At 51.9% G+C, this 14,751-nt stretch overlaps 3 protein-coding genes and 4 non-coding genes across 11 annotated transcripts; 5 read left to right on the top strand and 2 right to left on the bottom strand.

Annotated features, from left to right (window-relative positions):
• Positions 1-1,463: 1,463 nt before the first annotated feature.
• Positions 1,464-7,326, bottom strand: RAB34 (RAB34, member RAS oncogene family). Of its 5 annotated transcripts, none has more exons than XM_045836364.1 (11): positions 6,404-7,326; positions 5,293-5,423; positions 4,998-5,089; positions 4,105-4,173; positions 3,902-4,003; positions 3,736-3,800; positions 3,556-3,607; positions 3,291-3,372; positions 2,709-2,799; positions 2,473-2,580; positions 1,464-2,390 (listed from the first exon to the last, which is right to left on the bottom strand). In XM_045836364.1, exons 2-11 carry the CDS (start codon positions 5,344-5,346, stop codon positions 2,323-2,325), a joined length of 783 nt encoding a protein of 260 aa, XP_045692320.1. In that variant the 5' UTR covers positions 5,347-5,423; positions 6,404-7,326; the 3' UTR covers positions 1,464-2,322. The 5 variants fall into 5 exon arrangements, with proteins under 5 accessions (XP_045692320.1, XP_045692322.1, XP_045692319.1 ...); XM_045836366.1 differs by lacking the exon at positions 6,404-7,326 and adding an exon at positions 6,166-6,360 and having other exon boundaries at positions 4,105-4,170; positions 5,293-5,371; XM_045836363.1 differs by lacking the exon at positions 6,404-7,326 and adding an exon at positions 6,166-6,353 and having other exon boundaries at positions 5,293-5,505.
• Positions 7,327-7,451: 125 nt separating this feature from the next.
• Positions 7,452-11,246, top strand: RPL23A (ribosomal protein L23a). Its single transcript, XM_045836368.1, has 5 exons — positions 7,452-7,598; positions 8,222-8,405; positions 10,033-10,209; positions 10,920-10,989; positions 11,213-11,246. The coding sequence occupies exons 1-5, from the start codon at positions 7,568-7,570 to the stop codon at positions 11,225-11,227; spliced, it is 477 nt and encodes a 158-aa protein (XP_045692324.1). The 5' UTR covers positions 7,452-7,567; the 3' UTR covers positions 11,228-11,246.
• Positions 8,070-8,133, top strand: LOC123817775. The gene has a single exon (XR_006785490.1). It is a non-coding gene; the product is annotated as a small nucleolar RNA SNORD42 (small nucleolar RNA).
• On the top strand, positions 9,890-9,960 carry LOC123817778. Its single transcript, XR_006785493.1, has one exon. It is a non-coding gene; the product is annotated as a small nucleolar RNA Z17 (small nucleolar RNA).
• On the top strand, positions 10,792-10,857 carry LOC123817776. Its single transcript, XR_006785491.1, has one exon. It is a non-coding gene; the product is annotated as a small nucleolar RNA SNORD42 (small nucleolar RNA).
• Positions 11,032-11,101, top strand: LOC123817779. The gene has a single exon (XR_006785494.1). It is a non-coding gene; the product is annotated as a small nucleolar RNA Z17 (small nucleolar RNA).
• Positions 11,247-11,503: 257 nt separating the features above from the next.
• Positions 11,504-13,723, bottom strand: TLCD1 (TLC domain containing 1). Its single transcript, XM_045836367.1, has 4 exons — positions 13,347-13,723; positions 12,942-13,024; positions 12,762-12,844; positions 11,504-12,245 (listed from the first exon to the last, which is right to left on the bottom strand). Exons 1-4 carry the CDS (start codon positions 13,538-13,540, stop codon positions 11,862-11,864), a joined length of 744 nt encoding a protein of 247 aa, XP_045692323.1. The 5' UTR covers positions 13,541-13,723; the 3' UTR covers positions 11,504-11,861.
• Positions 13,724-14,751: the final 1,028 nt, after the last annotated feature.

Raw genomic sequence — 14,751 nt, 5'->3', positions numbered from 1 at the left:
TTAACATAGAGCTTGCTCTTGCTCACTTTTTCCCAAAAGTTGTAACAGTTAAAATTTTTGAGTTCTTCTATGTGTTTGTGCTTTCTTATTTCATTCACGCACATTTATGTGTCTCCATAGGTTTGTCCAGTGCTGGGAGCAGGAACCACTACGTTAATACCTCGCACTGTACACCCCTCGCACCTTAAGTATAGCATACACATTGCACATGCTTGTATCACACACGTAATGTACCTAAAAAAATATCTACTCGCCACACAGCCTAATACAATGTGCACACGCCCCTCACAGAGGCTACCCGAACAAAGAACCATACCCCTGCTCCCCACACTTTTCTCAGCACAAACACTCCACAGCAGTGCCGTGGTGCCAACTACACACACACACACACACACACACACACACAGAGGCTCTGCGCAAGGCAAGGCAAGGCAAGGGGTGATGAGCTGTCCCATGTGGGAGCCAAGATAAAGAAACAAACAATAAATTCCAGGAGAGTGTGAAAAAATGTTAGAGCCGCATAACCAACATTCCCACATCACGCCCCTCAATTTCTCTTGGCATCAGGCTCCAAAGCCAAGATATGCCTCAAAGGATGAAAAGGAAAAGATGGTATTTAAACTCTGGTTTCTCCAGAGAAACCAAGGGCCTCTCCTGCTGCTGCTCTGCATGATACCCTCCACTTTCCTCCAGACCCAGCAACCTGCATGGGTAGGGTCACTGCCCAAAACCTCCAGCTCCAGGAACAGCAGGGGAGGGGAAAACAGGCAAAGGGGAGTGTGCAGAAAACCAACCCTCCCAGAGCAGGAGAGCGGGCAGAGAATGAGAGCAGGCATAGAACGGACAGAGCACTTGCTGACTGGGAGCCAGGATCTGTGTTCTAATCTTGATACTCCACGGCCTCCCAGGATGATGCCAGGCTACACGTGTCCCTCCATTGCTGGGCCAGACTCCTGAGGTGCTCCAGCCAATCTACTTGTATAGCTCTGGGTCAGATGTCAACAATGAGCCAGGTTCTTGGTCACTCGTCCTGTAGAGAGTTATAAGCCCTGGCTGGTGTGGCTCAGTGGATTGAGCACTGGCCTGCAAACTGAAGGTCGTTGGTTTGATTCCCCATCAGGGGACATGCCTGGGTTGCAGGCCAGCTCTCTAGCTGATGGCACGGGAGAGGCAACCAATGGACGTACCCACATTGGTTTCTCTCCCTAAAAGTAAATAACTAAATTTTTTAAGAAAAGGGTTATAATAGTTAAGGTTTTTGAGCCCTTCCTATGTATGTTGGTGCTTTCTTATTTAACCCATGAAATCTCATCAGCATTATTAGCCTCATTTCACAGAATAGAAAACTGAGGCACACGGGATAAGTGATTTGCCTGAGTGACTCAGGAGGGACAGTGAGGATTCAAGCGCAGGTCCTCCTTAGAATACCTCTCTCTTCTTGAAGAGGTAAAAATACACATGGCAATTTTTATTCAATTTATTTTCATCGTGTTTTAAACTGTAAAAAGACACCACTCATAACGTTATGTTTATACCCCTAATATAGCTAGATGTTAGATAGGATATCTTCTGAATAAGAGCCCAGGCCCTACCCTCCCTGGGCCAAAGGTATCCAAAACCCAATCACTTCTGTTGTTCCTCTCAGACAACTATCTGTTAAAGGGAAGGTGAGAAGAGGCTAAAAAAATAAAATATTATCCAATGATAGAAATTTGGCTATAAGCACCGAGTAGGACACATTTGGGAGGAAGGGAGCAAAGGAAAGGGCTCTCAAAGCCAGCAATTCAGATCTTGCCCAAAGAGAGTGCAGCCCCCCAAACCTGGTCCCTAAGCGCCCAGCTTGCCTGAAGCCTGCCCAGGGCCGGGATGGCCAGCATCCCTGCGGGAGAATCCGATCCGGAGGCGATCCGGTTCCGAGATTGCCCTGCAGCCCTGCCCATTCCATATCCCTCATCCCCAACAAAGGACTCCAACCCCCAAACTGCTAATAACAGAGAATTTAATGCATAAGGCACGGTGTAAGGCTGGGACCATTAAGCACCCTCATACCCAAAGGGCCCAGCAGGTGGAGCATAAACAGCAGGGACCATCTCTCCACTCCTGGGCACCCTGCAGATCCCGGGGAGGAAGGGGGCATCCAGTCTTTGGTATAGTGCCTAGGGGCAGGAAGTGACTAGCATGGTCCCAACTACCCCTCTGGGGATACCGCCACCAAGGGACAGCTCTTTGGTCTGTAATAACAGTCAGTGCAAATGTCCAGGGGTAGAGGTCTGGGGGAGTCAAGGCGGCACAGTGCCCCAGGGCTGAGCAACCCCTCATCCCTCAAAAGCAACATGCAGGCTTCTTCTTGCTGGCAGTTAGGTACAGGTTGTTGTCATCATTGTTGATGCCTGCAGAAGAGTGGGGAATATGTGAAGCAGGGACTGGAGGTTCCCCGTGCTCTCTGTCACCCGCATGCAGGAGGGCACTCACGGACAACATCCCCAATGCTCCGGGCCCCCGATTTCTCCAGCTCAGCCAGCACGTTGGCCTCAAAGGTCAGCGCTGCCACACGGAAAAAGAATTCCCGGACATTTTCACCTGACACAGGGAACAGATAGGTGCTCAGGGGCAGCTCTAGGCCTGGGGTCATTGGGCACAGCTGGAGTTGCAGGAGTGAGAGGCAAGGCAGGCAGGAATGCCACAGCAGAGGGCCTGAAGCCTCTTACCAGTGAGAGATGAGACTGCCCAGTACTCAGCCTTCATCTCTTGGGCCACCTTGAGTGCGTCTCTCTCCATTAGCACATACTGAGCAGGAGTCTGAAGGGAAGGCAGAGTCAGCCCTGGCAGGGAGCTCAGTTGATTAGAGCGTCGTCTCACCAAGGTCTTTGATGACCTTGGTTGTAGGGCATATACAAGAATCAACCAATGGGTACACAAATAAGTGGAACAAATTGATGTTTCTCTCTCTCTCCCTTCCTCTCTTTTTAAAATCAATCAATTAAAAAAATTTTTTTCTGTTAAATTGAGGGAAAAAAAAAAAGCCCTGGCCAGTGTGGCTCCATTGGTTGAAGGGTCGCCTGGTCAGGGTACACTAAGTTGCAGGTTCGATCCCCAGTTGGGGTGCCTACGAGAGGCAACCAGTCGATGTTTCTCTCCATTCCTTCCCCTCCCTCTCAAATCAATAAGCATGTCCCTGGAGGACAAAAATAAATAAGTAAATAAATAGTAAAATTAAAATAAGGAAGTCAGAGTTAGACGTGGGAGGGTTCTCACACCATGCTGGGGAGCCCCCCCATGGGCACACTCACACTCAGGTCCTTCTTGGAACCCACGAGGAAGAGAAGCGCACTGGAAGGGTCGTTCTCCTTGAGTGCATCAGCTAGCCACTGCCTGCCACAGATGGCGGACAGCAAGACATGAGCTGGGCAGGCCCCTTCCGCTGACACTCACATGTCCAATTATCCTCCCTCTGCTCCTAGTCACAGTCTTTCCTTCCCCACCACACCTTGAGCACCCCTCTTTTCTGAACCCGCTCTTCCCAGAGCCCCAATATATTTCAGCATCCCCATGTACCTGGTATGTTCCAGGGAGGCCACATCATTCAGACTGAAGACAATGATGATGGCTGAAAGAGTGGCAGAAACAGTCCCAGGCTGACGGGGAGACACTTTTGGCTCATTTCCACAATCCTCTCAGTCCACAATTAGAAGCCAGGTGCACCCACCACCTACCCCACTTCACCTAGCCTCTTACCTTGAGCTCCTCGGTAGTAGGTTGATGCAATGCATTTGAATCTCTCCTGCCCAGCAGTATCCCAGCTGGGAGGAAGAAGGGGTGAAACAGAGGCATGGGGGTAGGAACGGGTAGGAGGTAGATGCTAGAGGAAGAAATGGCTGGAAGAGGTAGAGGAAGCACTTACAGCTGCAGACTGAAGGGAACACCCAACACCTCAAATCGTTCCATCTCAAAGTCCACTCCAATGGTGGCCTTGTAATTCTTATCAAAAGTGTCTTTGCAGAACCTGAGGAGGCACCAGATGCTCTGGCCCTGAGCCCAGCTGATCTGGTTAGGCCTGGCCCTCCCCTCCCCAGCCCAACCCAGCTCAGTCCAGCACCCTCTTACCTATTAATGAGACAAGTCTTCCCCACTGACAGGTCCCCCACCACAATGACCTTGGAGATTTTAAATCTGCTGGACACAAGAGGAGGCAGGAGTGGGCATTAGTTGTTTCACTCTAGGGAGTCCCAAGATTCCCTAGTAAGTCTACAAAGGTAATTGCATCCAGGCTGCAGTTCCCAGAGACACCAGGCCTCCTGGGCAGCTTTCCTGGACGGATGTGCTGGCCAGAAGTGTTTTGTGCTTCAATATAAGAGAGACATGAATTTGAATTCCAGCTCTCACTTACTAGCTGTGTGACTTAGGACAAATTACCTAGCCTCTCTGTCTCAATTTCAACATTTATGTGAATATTTAGAATATATTTTATTGGGGCGTTGAGAAGGTTAAAATGAGATAAATGTTCTACATTGTGAAAAATACCTCCCACACACACGTACATTTTAACATCTCTGAAACCAGGGTACATCTTAAATGTGATGTGGTTTCCATGTAATAAAAGGCGGTAACAGTATCCAACACAGTGCCTGGCACAGAGCAAACCCTACACTAATAGTGGCAACCGTTCCTAGTATTCCCTTTTTACCCACACTTGGACTTATAGATGTAGACACAGTTCCCGCCCTCAAACGGATGGTACGTGGGAAGCTGAGCTGGGGACCACATCCTTCTCTGTCAGAAATGGAACTGCCACCTTTCGGCCACCCCCCTCTCATTGGACTCACCATAACCTTGCTGAAAATAAAGGGGTAGATGCAGGGTCATAAAAAGGGGGAATAACCACGTAGCTGGTAGGCAGAAGGTTCAATGGAGCGAGCCCCCAGGGAGTGGACGTTACCACTGCCTTGACCACAGTTTCCTGGGACTTACTTTCTTTGTTTTGGGTGCAGACAACTCACCCCACGGTGCCTGTCCGGTGCTCCTGGCAAGCGCAGGTGACCCGGGGATGGAAGTCTTTGCGCACGTGCAAAGCTGCTTCCTTCCTCAGGTACTGAAAGGGACAGAAGCGAACGGAGACTCACCCACTACTGGCAGCCAAGCAGCCTGGGGCTGGGGGTGGGGAGGGGACCACCCACAAGCAGCAGGCCTAGCTGGGAGGCAGGGCTGGGCCCAAGCCTCCAACTGGCCTGGTGCCGCCTCCTCCCCGCCCACACGCCACCGCAGCCAGAAGCCCGACGTGGCCCTTTTGCCTACCTGGGGCAGCTCCGCCAGGACGCGGTCCCTCCGCACCGGCGCCAGAATGTTCATCTCGCCTGTGGCCTTGTCGGGCGCCCTCAGAAGGCGCGGAGAACTGATCCGCCCCAGCGACCCGGGCCCGTGGGGACCTGACAATCACCCGAGACCGAGGAGTCCCGACTATAACTCGGGGACACGGGGAGCCTACGGGGGCCCGCGGCCTCGGGGATGCTACGATCACCGAGGGCCACGGAGATGAGACAGTCACCCGGGGCTGGGGTGAACCCACAGTCCCCCGGGGCCGGGCCGTCCCGAAGACGACTCGGGGGCCGGGAGACCCCTCGGCCGCCAAATGGGGACTGGGAGTCCCGTCCCGGGGATCCCGGGCCCGCGCAGACCCCACAATAACTCGGGGCCGGATAGTTCCTACAGTAACTCGAGGCCGCGGAGACCCGACGACAAGTCGGGGTTGAGGCGGCCCCGCCGTAACAGAGCGGTCCAAGGGCGCGGGAGCGGCCCGGCCACACGGGGTCAGTGTGGGCAGGGACGGCACTGCGAGGCCGCCAGCCGCTGGAGGAGGGGGCGAAGGGCCCAGCCGGCGCGGGGCCCCGCGTCCCACTCGGCTCTCCCTCTGCGAGCGCTGTAACATGATCCCCGGAAATTCCTGGAGAAGGGCCGCCCCCTGCCCCTCTCCCGGCAGCTCCCGGTCTCGCAACCCGCCCCGGACTCCCCATCCTCTCCTCCTCCCTGCGCTGCCCTTGGCTCCCCCGACAGACGCCTCATGGGGACCAGGACCGCCCCCACCCAGGCTGGAACTTGCCCAGAGAGGGATCCCCGGGTTGCTCTGCCCTGCACCTCTCTGCGGGGCTGCGTGTCCACGGGGACCCTTACCCAGCCGAACCGGTGGTGATGGGGAATCGGTGACTGCTGCGCAGCATCTGGCTGCGCCCAGGACCGGCGGGGAGGGGTAAGGGGGAGAGAAGGGGCCCAAGGAGAGGCGGCGCTTCCCTCCTCAACTCCAGGCCCAGGACGTGACTCATCGAGTCTGCCCCCGCTCGCCGCCCTCAGCCCTGGGAGTTGGGGGGCGGGTAGCATAGAGGGGGTGCCAGAGGCAGAGCTGGATGCCCACCCGTGGAGAGAGACGTCCGAGGTCTGGCGTCTTTTCCTCGAAGGCTACCGAGTAAATTGAGGGGTGGGCAGGCTGAAGACCAAGCCTCCTCCCTCGATGGGAGGATAAAGGAGGGCTAGATGGATCGGGAACTCCGCCCTTGGGGGAAGTCACTGCTCTGCAGCGCGGGGACTCTCCTCTGGTCCTGGCCTTCTTCTCTATGACCCCTTCGGAACCTTCCCAAGGACTTCTCCATTTTGCAGTTCTTGAGGATAGGGTCGGGATAGCACAACACAAATCTCACCGTTAAAGGGGAAAGCAGGTTCCAAGAGGCGAGGAAGAAGACAAAAAGGGAGGGGTGGAGGCATTGCAGACACCTGCCCTCTGAGAAGCAAACTAGAGCCTTACAAAACTTTGCTGTGTGTCCGGAACTGAATTTGAGGATGCAAAGATGACCGGGGCAGGGAAGGCAAGACTACTTAAAGGGAAGGGACTGTGAATGGAAAAGCTGCAAGAAAAGCTAGCAAATGCTGGAGAAATCTGTGCGCTGAGTGTTTGGAATATTGGTAGTTTTTCAAGAGTATTGTCGAAAAAGCATATGAAATCCGACGTACGTAAAGAGGGGAGATGTGGCCACCTCCCACCTCCTCTAGTACTTCGCTCCTCACCTCTGCCTGACTGGATTTTTTTCTGCCACAAAATCACACTTACTGATAAGTCACGTCTCAATCTCAGGACCTCAATTTCCACAAATGTTACTTGAAATAGTTGGGCCTGACAAATTCTGCTCTAACGTTCTAGAACTTTGCTTCACTCTCACTGAGTCTATCTAACTATATCTATTACAGCTTGCAGTGTTACTGCCTCCTGGAACTGCAGTCCTTTTCTCTGAAGTTGCTCAAGATGAGAAACGCTCAGGACCACATGCGAGTAGCAGCCGGCTTATTCGCGGCAGCAGATAAACACGTCTCAAAAAAACTACAACCCCCAAGAAGCTCTACGGTCTTACCAGGGGAGGTGTGGCGCATGCTTAGTCCCTCTCTCGAGGCAATTAAACCAAACTACTATTCCCAGCGGACACCGCGCTACAGGTCACCCAATCAGCTTTAAGTAGAAAGGCATCGCGAGCCTTCGGTGAGACTTGGCTCTATAAGCCCGTGGGAACGAGTTTAGGAAACCCTTTTCATGAAGATGGCGCCCAAAGCGAAGAAGGAAGGTGTGTGCTGGGGTTTAGGGGGGAACATGTCTGGCTGGCCTGGAATCTCTACAGAGCAAACGAAAGGAAAGGACAGTGGCTAAGCTAAGACTTAGGTGTCAGCTCAGGAGCTGTTCCTCCCGTTTCGGCCAGGCTGCCGTGCGCGTGGGCCCAACCGCATGGGCTGGGCTCCGGTTGAAGGGTGAGGGGAGGGAAGCTGACAGCCAGACAGTGGACTTGGGAACTACACGCATCCACAGATCACAGTTTCATGTCTCCAGGCTTGTAAGGAATCAGTTCCCTTAACTTCACTTTTTTCCTTTTTTTTTTTTAACTTACCACTTTCATTGCAGATGGCTATGTAATCTTCCAGGGTGGCTGTGCGATAGTCTGTATAAAACTACTCGCACGCATCCTGGCAAGTATCAAGCGTTGCTAGTTACTTTTTTCTGCTTCGGACACCTGAAGTTCCTCCAAGTGTGCCCCATTACCGTGCATATGATGGAAAATGTTTAACCTGAGACTTGTGATGTCTTCAAAGGAACCACTGATGCGCGTGTAGCCTGGGGCGCCCACTACCGGTCTTCAGGCCAGAAGTGATCGATTTCTGAAACCCGCTTCCACATTTTCTTTTCTTTTCTCAGCCCCTGCCCCTCCCAAAGCCGAAGCCAAGGCAAAGGCTTTGAAGGCAAAGAAAGCAGTGCTAAAAGGCGTCCACAGCCACAAAAAGAAGAAGATCCGCACGTCACCCACCTTCAGGAGGCCTAAGACACTGCGGCTCCGAAGGCAGCCTAAATATCCTCGGAAGAGCGCCCCCAGGAGAAACAAGTCAGTACTGCCCTCCGCCCCCTTCCCCTTTATAGGAGAAAGTTTAGGAAGTTAACAGAGGTAGGAGAAGTGAGTCAGGTGGCTGTGCAGGTTACCAAACCTAGAGCTTGGCTTCTCAAAAACATGTGGTACTTAACATGTTTCCCTAATGGGGTTGTGAGAAGATTGTTAATGCCTTATTTAAGAACAAGAAGAGACTGTTCTCACTATTGGCAAGAATTATTTAAAACAACCCATAGTTAGTGCCAGGGTTAATTGTTGGGTTAATTATCACTTTATATGTTAGGGTCCACCTTCGTGGAAGTACGAAGTAGGACTTAGATGTGCTCTGTTGTAGGGCTTCAGGTTTAGTTCATTCCTCATAGCACCCTCCTGCAGGGAGTGGTGGTTGAAGGTGGCAACATGGGATGATCTAGGTTGATAAAGGAGATTTATTCATCTGGACTGGACAGTGAAGGCCTGCAATAGCATATGGAAACTTCCTTTTCATTCACTCTCAAGTTTTTACACTTGGGTCATGGTTAGGAAATTGCACAAAAGGTTGGGATACTTAGTATTTTGATGTCGTGCTGCTGTTAATAATTGACCTTAGGAACCACAGATTAGACAAGATACAGTGGCAGAATAGAGTGGGTTGAGTCCCTCTGTGGAAGAAAGCAAGCATTTGACAGTCTTTTTACCTCCTTTTGGACTTAGCATTTGGTGTAATAAGAGGTTGAGACCTGACTTCCAGCTTCAAAATGAGAAGGTAGCGTCCATGTGAATAGAGTGTTTCTTCTCTCTGAACTTCAGGGGAGGGAAACTCTTGTAGTTGTGCTCAAGCCACTGTAAGTTTAACCTGAGCTGTAAATAAAAAGTTGCTCTCAAGAATTGATGGTCCAGGCAGAAAGCTACTTGAGCAACAATTGTGGGGGGTTAAAAAAAAGAAGAATTGATGGTCTTTGAGCTACCAAAGTGGGTGGAAACGGCCTCATAGTGAAGCAGCAACATTCTTTGGAACTCTAGCCTGGGTTTCAAGATGTTGCAGTGTAGCTTTGTACTCTTCAGTTTTAACTTCTCAAATCTGTTTTATCCACAAATTCGCCCTTCAGAAATGTTGAAGTCGAAGATTAAAAAAAAAAAAAGCTCTGGGTGGCATGGCTCAGTGGATTGACCTCCATCCTGTGAACCAGGGGATCACTGGCCCAGTTCCCAGTCAGGGCACATCCTGGGTGGTGGGCCAGGTCCCCAGCAAGGGGTGTGTTAGAGGCAACCACATGTTGATGTTTCTCTCCCCTTTCCTCTCTAAAAATAAATAAAATTTTAAAACAATAAAAAGGAAATTTTTTTAAAAGGAGAAAGAAATGGTGAGGTCAAATAAAGAATGAGGGGTTTGGGGCTCAAGATGATTCTTTAATTACTTAAAAAGGATGAAAGCCCTTCAAGTGAAATAGAGTGTACGTGGTTCTCTTCCCCGGCTGAGGCTCCAGGTCCCTAGGTTTCAGGTTGCAGATGATGACACTGTTTGGCGACCAAAGTCTGACAAAAATGATTGCTACTCATTGTCTGATGCACCTGGGCTTCAAAAGAGGTCCCATCCTTTCTTTTACTGGGTTCAGGCCAGGTGACCCCATTTTACCTCCCCCAGGCTTGACCACTATGCCATCATCAAGTTCCCCCTGACTACTGAGTCAGCCATGAAGAAGATAGAAGACAACAATACACTTGTGTTCATTGTGGATGTCAAAGCCAACAAGCACCAGATCAAACAGGCTGTGAAGAAGCTGTATGATATTGATGTGGCCAAGGTCAACACCCTGATCAGGTGAGTGGGGCCCCAAGGACTGAGGAGAACACTGGGGCCTCAGAAGCCAGGAAACCTGAATGGCATGAAATTGTTTAAAATTCCTTGATGCTGCTTTTGGGGTCAGAGTAGGTTTCAGAGTGTGCAAGCCTTGAGAAATGAGCAGCCCCTGCTGTAATTACAGTCCTTTGTATGGACTGTGGACTATTGAGGCATCAGCAGCTCCCCTGCCTCTAGGATTTGACTTATGGTACAGGTGGCAAACACAAGGCCTGTGGGCTGAATCTGGCCCTCCACCTTGTTTCTACCGCATGGCAGCGCCAAGCTCTCACTTAACTGTTATGGAGTAGTTACATTTATATTATACAGGCTTAAAATTACATTGGCCCTTTGAAGGCAACTACAAGGTGGATGTGGCCCCTGGTGGAAATGAGTTTGACGCCTCTTATGGGGTTGGTGCTCATTTTCTTGATTCCTACCTCTAGACAGAGGCAGGCCCTAGAGTATGAGAAAATTATGTCTGATTACCTGGATTATCCTGTGGTGTTTCCCAAAAAAGGGCATTAACTGTTTGTAGCCTAGTGGCTTCCTTAACCTTCCTCTGTGCCAATGACAGAAAAATATAACTATTTGGAAAAGACTACATGAACAAAGGAACCCCTGATGCCCCAGAAGATTGGGGGGAGGGGCACCGTGGGCAGCAGGGACTAAGGCTGCTTTCTCCACCCTAGACCTGACGGGGAGAAGAAGGCATATGTTCGACTGGCTCCAGACTATGATGCTTTGGATGTTGCCAACAAAGTAAGCTTCCTTTGTCATGAACTCCCTAACAGCCACCCCCTGGGTGCAAATGATGTGTCTGTTTGCGACCAAAGCCTGACTTGCTGATTAGCCTTAACTGACTGACTGCACCCCTCTCCTTAATAGGCCTTGCCCTGTGCCCACATTATGCTTTTTAACCATGAAATTCTGGCTTAATCTTTACATTTCAACCTCAGTAACAAAGCTCCCTTTTGTTTTTCAGATTGGGATCATCTAAACTGAGTCCAGCTGGCTAATTCTAAATATAAAAATTTTATACTATATGCTTCTTTATGTTGATTTCTGGTTGGGCTGGGAGGGCACCATACTGTGGTATATACACATTAAACAGTAGTGTGGGTAAGAGTCCTGGCCCACCTACCCCGTTGGAACATTCAGCACTCTCATTTCACCATACCAGTTATAATCCCAGCAACAAGAGCTCAGCAGATTTTTGTGATCCAGACTTGGGTTAGTTGTCCTAGGACAACTAGAACTTGCCTCTGTCATAGGATTAAGTGAAAAAGCGAGCAGTTTAATCAGAACCCCTTCTTTTATCCCTGGACGAGGCTTTGTATGAAACCAATACCTGGAGTTCATTAGCATCCATTTCAGGGCAGTGTGGGCTGGGTAGCACCTTGTCCCCACACCCTTCTACCATGTCCAACCGGTCTGTCTGCTTTCCTCAGCCTTGCCCAAGAAAGGACAAGGACTTCAGAGGAGTGCTTTCATTAGTGTTTTCAATAGTGGATGCAGGCTTGAAAGGTGGAGAGCCCAGATGCCCCAGGTTTGGGTCTTGAGTCTTAACCTGTTTATAAGTGAGGCTGTTCTCCTTGGCTGTTTGCTGTCCTTGCCACAAGTTGCAGACTGCCTCACTCTGTTAAGAACTTGTCTTTGTGTTGTGGGCTAGGCACACGTTCAGGGCAAAAGTCCGAGCGGAGGAGGCGGGAAAAGTAGATGAGGATCATGACGTCCAGCATGAGCAGGATACCCAGCAGGAAGGTGCCCTGGTTTCCCTGACCCACATACTGCAGGAAGAAATAGGTGAGGTAGGCCTGAGGGGCCAGCCGGAAGAGAAAATACATGATCAAGTTGACATACTTGTTGATCCGGTACAGGAGGAGATTCTGGGCATTGCAGATCTTCATCATCATACGAATGGTGAGGAAAATGTTGCTGACCTCTACCAGTAGTGTTATGACACCCCCACCTACAAAGCTGCTCCAAAAGATGCCTGAAAAGAAGGCACCCATGGCCTAGAGGGCAAAGGTGAGAACAGGTTAGGAAATAAATACCAGGGCTTTCCTGGAAGTTGGTGGGAGTATCAAGGCTATCAGATTAAGCCCTGGCTGTTCTGGCTCAGTGGATTGAGCACCAGCCTACAAACCCACGGGTCACTAGTTAGATTCCCAGTCAGGGTGCATGCCTGGGTTCAGTGGGTGCATATACAAGAAGCAACCCATGGGTATTTCCCTCCCTGCCCCTCCCGTCTCTAAAAGCATTAAAGAAAAAAGGCTATTAGATTGAGATTGGAAAATCTTACCCTGTTTGCCTTCTGGCATATAGTTTACAGTGAGTTAAACGCAATTAAATTTTGATCCCCATATAGACTTAACTGCAGTACTAGGTGAAGTTATGAGATGGTAGCCTTAACTAGTGAACCAAAGGCCTAGATTAGCATCTGATGATGGAAGATGTGACACAGGGTGTGAATGGAGTTAAGAGGGTGGAGGGTAAAGTTGACAGAGACAGGCCTATACCACACTCCTTACCATGACGTGATGGACCAGGTATTCCCAAGAAGCTCGAGCCTGACGACTAACTACAATGTCCACAGTGTCGTGGATGAAATAACCTAGCAGAGGAATGGGTGAAGAGGTCATGAAGGGGACTGAACAAGAAACCACCTCCCCGTTCCTCCACCTACTTAATGCTTATTGGGCAAGACTTACCTGCGGAGAGGCAAACGAGCAGATAGCCAGAAAGCGACCATGCAGTCTCAATCTCTACTAGCAGTTCTGGGGTCTGCCATACACTGAAAGGGAGGGAAGAAAGAAGGCAGGCGTTCATCTCCCCATTCCTAAAGAACTTCCAGCTCCCCAATTATCCTTGCCAGTCCAGCAGGAGTCTAAGCTCGCTATATTAGCTGGAAAGCGAGGAGGGGCTTGGCTGAAACCCAGGTGTCTTCCCTTTCCCAGGTGAGATTCCCCTTCTCCTGGGGCTGCAGCCGCTCAGGATTGGATAGCCTTCCAGACAGGGAATCATGTGAGACTCCATGGCCTCAGCCCGCCCGTGAGTGATGGGGAGAGTAACGCGGGATTCCCTGGCCACCTTCATTTCCCCCGTTCTTCACTCACCACAGCAAAGCCCAGATCCCTGACACAATGGAATGGGTGAAGGAGACGAGTAGGTTGTGCCAGCGCCAGGTGCGCAGGGGGTCCGCGCGCACGTGAGCAGGCAGAGGTAGGCGACTGAGCGCGCGCCGGAGTGCCCGGAAGGTCAGCGTGGCGCCCAGGAGCAGCAGCAGGGCGGGGTGCAGCAGTGGGGGCATGCTGGCCCTCCCTGCCGTCCTTCTGTCCCCCCTCTAGCCGGCCTCCTCGGGCTGTCCGGCGAGTGGAGTTCCCTCGGTCCAGTCCACTCCGGACGCCTCTCCCGCCGGCCTCCAGCCTCACACAGTTTCTCCACGGAGCCCTCTAGGCCCCTACGCTCCTCCTGTCCCCTCCCAGCGGGCCTCTGCCCCCGCCCCTGGACGCCTGGGCCCCCGCCCCGCCCCGCCCCACCCCACCTCCTTGCCTCCGCCCCTCCGGCGCCTCCGGCTGAACAGAGGGCACTAGCTCCATTTCCCGGAGGCTTGGGAGAGGGGGGCCGTAGCTTCCGCGTCCCACCTCTCTCCCGCGGACTTCGGGGGCTATCTTCGGCAGCCGCCACGGAGGCACCCCTCGCTGGCGCCTCCCAATTGCCGGCTTGCTCTCTTAGCTTCACTATCCGGCGTCCTCACTTTCCCCCGCCACCGGCTCCCCCGCCTGAGCGAGTATTGTGAGCACTCTCTCCACCCTCAACTCCATTCTTGACACACCCACGACTTTTAAACCCGGGACCTGGGGATGGGTCGGAGTCCCGCCTTGGTCTACAATCTCTGCCCAGTCCCTGTTCTTTTACTGGATCACTAGCTTTGTTCAGGCTAGAGACGGACGTGTTTACCTGCCTCTACAGCGTCCTGCTTCGAGTCGGTGCCTAGAAACTGTTGATTAACCCATCACCGCCCCTCTTCCCAGAACGCTTTCGGGCTCCTGGGGCCGAGCGACTGTACCAGTCCGCCTTCAGACTGTGCCAGATCTCTTCTCCCGGCTCCCTGGAGGCTAGGGTGACCCTCACTCTTCAGGCCGGTGGCCTGGAGCACTTGCATCTTATGGCCACTAGGTGTCAGTCTGTACTCACCATGGTGTGGGATTAACAACACCCCCACCCTGCCCCGCCTCCAAAGAAATGAGGTGGTACTTTAACAGGAGAGTTAGCCAGCCAGACTCGAGGGAACAGAGGAGCGACAAATAGCCAGTCAGGAATAGGGGGCGAGAAAGAGGCGGTAGGCGAGGCTAGGAAAGTTGAAGGGTTGTAGTTGGGGGCGAGGGAAAAAGTGCTTCGAGAGGGAGGAAAAGCCAGAAACCTGAGGCGTCAGAGAGCCGGAGGCCGAGAGGTTTAGGTGTTTGCTTTGCTTCCTCTGGTGGCTCCAAGGTTACACATTAACCCCTGTGGGTCTCCTGG

Source organism: Phyllostomus hastatus, unplaced genomic scaffold (assembly GCF_019186645.2).
Source record: "Phyllostomus hastatus isolate PE091 unplaced genomic scaffold, TTU_PhHast_1.1 phas_contig_210, whole genome shotgun sequence".
Taxonomy (NCBI): Eukaryota; Metazoa; Chordata; class Mammalia; order Chiroptera; family Phyllostomidae; genus Phyllostomus; species Phyllostomus hastatus.
The sequence above is the reverse complement of the archived record's forward strand: the minus strand, read 5'-3'. Positions and strand labels throughout refer to the sequence as shown.

Bases quoted from the DNA above. Each gene is read 5' to 3' on its own strand.
- RPL23A (XM_045836368.1), top strand. From the start codon at position 7,568: ATGAAGATGGCGCCCAAAGCGAAGAAGGAAG. The intron at 8,406-10,032 runs GTCAGTACTGCC...TACCTCCCCCAG, and splicing joins AGCGCCCCCAGGAGAAACAA to GCTTGACCACTATGCCATCA. The intron at 10,210-10,919 runs GTGAGTGGGGCC...TCTCCACCCTAG, and splicing joins AAGGTCAACACCCTGATCAG to ACCTGACGGGGAGAAGAAGG.
- TLCD1 (XM_045836367.1), bottom strand. From the start codon at position 13,540: ATGCCCCCACTGCTGCACCCCGCCCTGCTGCTGCTCCTGGGCGCCACG. The intron at 13,025-13,346 runs GTGAGTGAAGAA...CCTCCCTTTCAG, and splicing joins GGGATCTGGGCTTTGCTGTG to TGTATGGCAGACCCCAGAAC. The intron at 12,845-12,941 runs GTAAGTCTTGCC...TTCCTCTGCTAG, and splicing joins GCTCGTTTGCCTCTCCGCAG to GTTATTTCATCCACGACACT.
- RAB34 (XM_045836366.1), bottom strand. From the start codon at position 6,314: ATGAGTCACGTCCTGGGCCTGGAGTTGAGGAGGGAAGCGCCGCCTCTC. The intron at 2,800-3,290 runs GTGAGTGTGCCC...CCTTCCCTTCAG, and splicing joins GTTCCAAGAAGGACCTGAGT to ACTCCTGCTCAGTATGTGCT. The intron at 2,581-2,708 runs GTAAGAGGCTTC...TCCCTGTGTCAG, and splicing joins GGCAGTCTCATCTCTCACTG to GTGAAAATGTCCGGGAATTC.